This window comes from Eimeria acervulina, genomic scaffold, assembly GCF_000499425.1.
Source record: "Eimeria acervulina Houghton genomic scaffold, Eah_scaff900, whole genome shotgun sequence".
NCBI lineage: Eukaryota > Apicomplexa > Conoidasida > Eucoccidiorida > Eimeriidae > Eimeria > Eimeria acervulina.
In genome coordinates, this window is record NW_013549530.1 from 3,777 (window position 1) to 7,656 (window position 3,880).

Below are 3,880 nucleotides of genomic sequence, written 5' to 3' on the forward strand. Positions count from 1 at the left end.
GCTGCTGCTACTGCTGTTGCTGCTGCTGTCTTCGTTTGCATGAGGCTTGCCTTGGGGCTGCTGCATTGAAATGGTGTTCGTCTTCTTCGTCTTCGTCGTCGTCAGCAGCAGAATGAAGATGAGCAGCAGCAGACACACCAAGAGTTGCTGTCGGTTTTCTATAACCCATGAGATCTTTAGCTATATTTAATAGCTGCTGCTGCACCGTCTCTTCGCTTAAATGCCCTTCTACTGAGTACATCGTCACTCGCGGAAATGTCCGGAAAAATGCGCCGCTCACGCAACACTCCGCATCAGATACACCTGAACAGCAGCAGCAGCAGCAGCAAAAGCAGCAGCAGCAGTAGTAGTAGTAACAGGTGCAACAGCAGCAGCAGATGCAGATGCAGCAGTATTAGGGGCTTAGGTATTTGTAGTTGTACACGCAGTAGTAGCAGCAGCAGCAAAAGCAGCAGCAGCATGAGGAATCAACAGCAGCAACAACAGCAGCACCATCATCACCATCAGCAGCAACACCACCATCAGCAGCAACATCAGCACCACCATCAGCATCAGCATCAGCATCAGCAGCAACAGCAGCAGCAACAGCAGCAGCAACAGCAGCAGCAGCAGCAGCAGCAGTTACCAAAGGAAGTATCAAAGCCTAGAGGGCCTTTCCTTGCTCTGCACCAGGCTATGCGGATGCACATGAAGCCTGAGCCCGTGCCGAACTCTCTGCTCTTAAACGGCCCCATTGGCTGGCCTGAGGAGACACCCAAAAGGAGACAGACACCCGAAAGGAGACACTTTGTTGCTACGTACATAAAGATATTTATTAATATATGCACTGACTTTTAATATATATAACTATATATATGTATATATATATATATATATATTTAATATAGGCATTGGCTCGCCTAAGGAGAGAGAAAAGAGACAGAAAAGAGACAGAAAAGGAGACAAAAGGAGACAGCAGAAAGCAAACACAAAAGGAGACAGAAAGAGATATAAATGGAGACAGAAAGAGACAGAGAAGGAGACAGAAAAGGAGACATAAGAAGAGACAGAAAGAGACATAAAAGAAGACAGATATAAAAGGAGACAGAAAGAGACAGAGGAGGAGACGAGAGAGAAAAGAGACAGAAAAGAGACAGAAAAGGAGACAGAAGGAGACAGCAGAAAGCAAACATAAAAGGAGACAGAAAGAGACAGAGGAGGAGACAGAAAAGGAGACATAAGAAGAGACAGAAAGAGACATAAAAGGAGACAGATATAAAAGGAGACAGAAAGAGACAGAGGAGGAGACAGAAAGAGATATAAAAGGAGACAAGAAGAGACATAAAAGGAGATAGATATAGAGACAGAAAGACACACAAGAAGAGACAGAAAGAGAGACATGAAAGGAGACAGACAGAGACATGAAAGGAGACAGACAGAGACATAAAAGGAGACAAAAAGAGAGACAAAAGGAGACAAAAAGAGAGCCAAAAGGAGACAAAAAGAGACATAAAAGGAGACAAAAAGAGAGACAAAAGGAGACAAAAAGAGAGACAAAAGGAGACAGAAAGAGACAAAAGGAGACAAAAAGAGAGACAAAAGGAGACACCTACCATGATGCCAGTACCCCACAAGAGACTCCCCGTGAAATGCATCCGAGTGCCAGCGACCAAAGCCGTGAGGGAGACAGTCGCTGTCTACCTGGCCGACATAGAAGACGACGGAGACAGCTCCGAGGCCTCCTCCTTTGCTGCTGCTGCGCCACCAGAAGAACAGAGATCGCAGCCAAAACTGCAGCTGCTGCCGAAGAGAATGTCCATGCGCTTCAAGATACATCCCCGTGCTGCTGCAGGGGGGAACACACTCTGCATGCAGCAGCAGCAGCAGCAGCAGCAGCAGCAGCAGCAGCAACAGCAGAAGAAAAAGCAGCAATGTAAAGCACGCGAGGTAGAAGCTGTAGTTGGGAGCAGCTGCAGCAGCAGAAGCATCAGGATGAACGAGTTGTAGCAGCAGAAGCAGCAACAGTAGATGCAGCAGCAGGAGAAGCAGCAGGAGCAGCAGCAGCAACTGAGGGAAGAGTAAGGAGACACCCAAAAAAGAAATAATATTGTGGAGGAGGCAAAAAGCAAATGTAGAATATTAACTAAAGAGACAGCAGAAAGGAGACAGCAAAAATGCAGTAGGCACAAAAACAAAATTAAAAGAAGAGACAGCAGAGACAGCAATAAAAGAGGAGACAGCAGAGACAGCAATAAAAGAAGAGACAGCAGAGACAGCAATAAAAGAAGAGACAGCATAAGAAGAAGAGACAGAGGTGCATGTACACCTGAAGGTGCGATGGGCCCAGTAGCCTGAACTTCTCTTAAGACAGCCTGCGGTATCCGAATATTAATTTTATGCTTTTTAACGAGTCTCCAGAGTTTAATAGAATAAGCACAAAAAAAGTATTTATATAAGCCTGGCCAAAGAAGAGTATTAAAGACAGAGCAAAGAAAGAAGAAGAGCTGCAGCTGCGTATACACCACATTTATTAATAATATTGACTTCGGCTCCAGACCCCACAAAGATCCCCCTCCTTCCCCACTGCTGCTGCTGCTGCTGCTGCTGCTGCTGCTGCTGCTGCTGCTGCTGCTGTCTCCATCTTCAAGAGACATTAGAGCAACCAAGACAACAAGAAACTGAACAAAAAATATCCAGCTAATTACTTCGTTCTTCGTACATAGACCGAAGACACCGTGATGAGACCGTGCAAACTCTCTCAGCTTCATACACACTAATGCTTCTTTAAAAGACCCTAGGGGGGCCCTCGTATAAGAAGCTTTATTAAGAGCCTCAACATCAAGAGCTATGCTGCTGCTGAGGGGGCCGCTGCTGCTGTTGCTGCTCTGGCTGCTGCTGCGGCTTCCGCTGCCGCTGCTGCTGCCGCCGCTGCTGCTGCTGCTACGGCTACGACTCCGGCTGCGCCGCCTCCTGCTGCTGCTGCGGTTGCTCCCACTATGCTGTCGTCTGCTGCTGCATCGGCTGTCTCCTCCTCTCTTGCTGCTGTTAATAGACCCTTCTACTCCGCCCCAAGCAGGAGCAGCAGCAGCAGCAGCAACGGCACCGGCAGCAGCAGAATCTGCTGCTGCAGCTTCCATGTAAGACAAGGAGTTACGCATAGAACTGCTGCTGCAGCAAGCTGCTGCTGTCTCTTCCTGTACAGCAGAACCATTCTTTAAGGGCGCGGAAGCACCTGCTGCAGCAGGAGACAGCAACGAAGCATCAGACCCCTGAGGCGCTGCTGCACATACACCCGGCCTACCACTGTCTCTGTAGCTAATAGGAGACCTCGGGAGACGCGATCCCCTTGCTGAGCTCCCCAGTGTGGGGCCCCCCACAGCAGAAGAAGCCATCCGCTGCTGCTGCTGCTGCTGCTGCTGCTGCTTTAATGCTGTTTCGTCATGCATTTCTTCATTTGCTGCTGCCTCCTCTTCATTAAGGAGACACCCGGAAGCGCGAATAGAGCGCGAAGGGACAGTTAAATGAGAGACAGCGCTAGGGCCTTCTTGGGGGTAGACTTTGCTTTGAGACATTCTGCTGCTGCAAACAGCAGCAGCAGCAGCAGCAGCAGCTGCAGCAGCAGCAGCAGCAGCAGTACGTGGGGTTGCTGCTGCCGCTGCTGCGGAGATCTTTGGTGGGCCCTATGCTGAGAGGCCCCTCATGCGCTATATATGAGCAGAAGGTTCTGCTGCGCTGAGTCAAATAATCATAATCCTGCTGCTGCTGCTGCTGTTGCTATTGCTGCTGTTGTTGTTGCTGCTGCTGCTGCTGTTGCTGCTGCTGCTGCTGGCACTGCTGCTAGAGTAGCTGCTGCTTGATGCCACTGCTGAGCACGATGTGTAGCCCGTGCTGCTGCTGTGCA

General features: G+C 49.3%; 1 protein-coding gene across 1 annotated transcript in view; it reads right to left on the reverse strand.

Annotated features, from left to right (window-relative positions):
* The window catches only part of EAH_00051680 (hypothetical protein, conserved), a gene marked incomplete at both ends in the record, with an annotated part of 7,193 nt that extends 3,642 nt beyond the window's left edge, over positions 1-3,551 (reverse strand). Inside the window, 4 exons of the mRNA XM_013394126.1 lie at positions 139-303; positions 626-742; positions 1,593-1,844; positions 2,537-3,551. Coding sequence (XP_013249580.1) covers positions 139-303; positions 626-742; positions 1,593-1,844; positions 2,537-3,551 — 1,549 coding nt within the window. The remainder of the gene's footprint in view (positions 1-138; positions 304-625; positions 743-1,592; positions 1,845-2,536) is intronic.
* Positions 3,552-3,880: the final 329 nt, after the last annotated feature.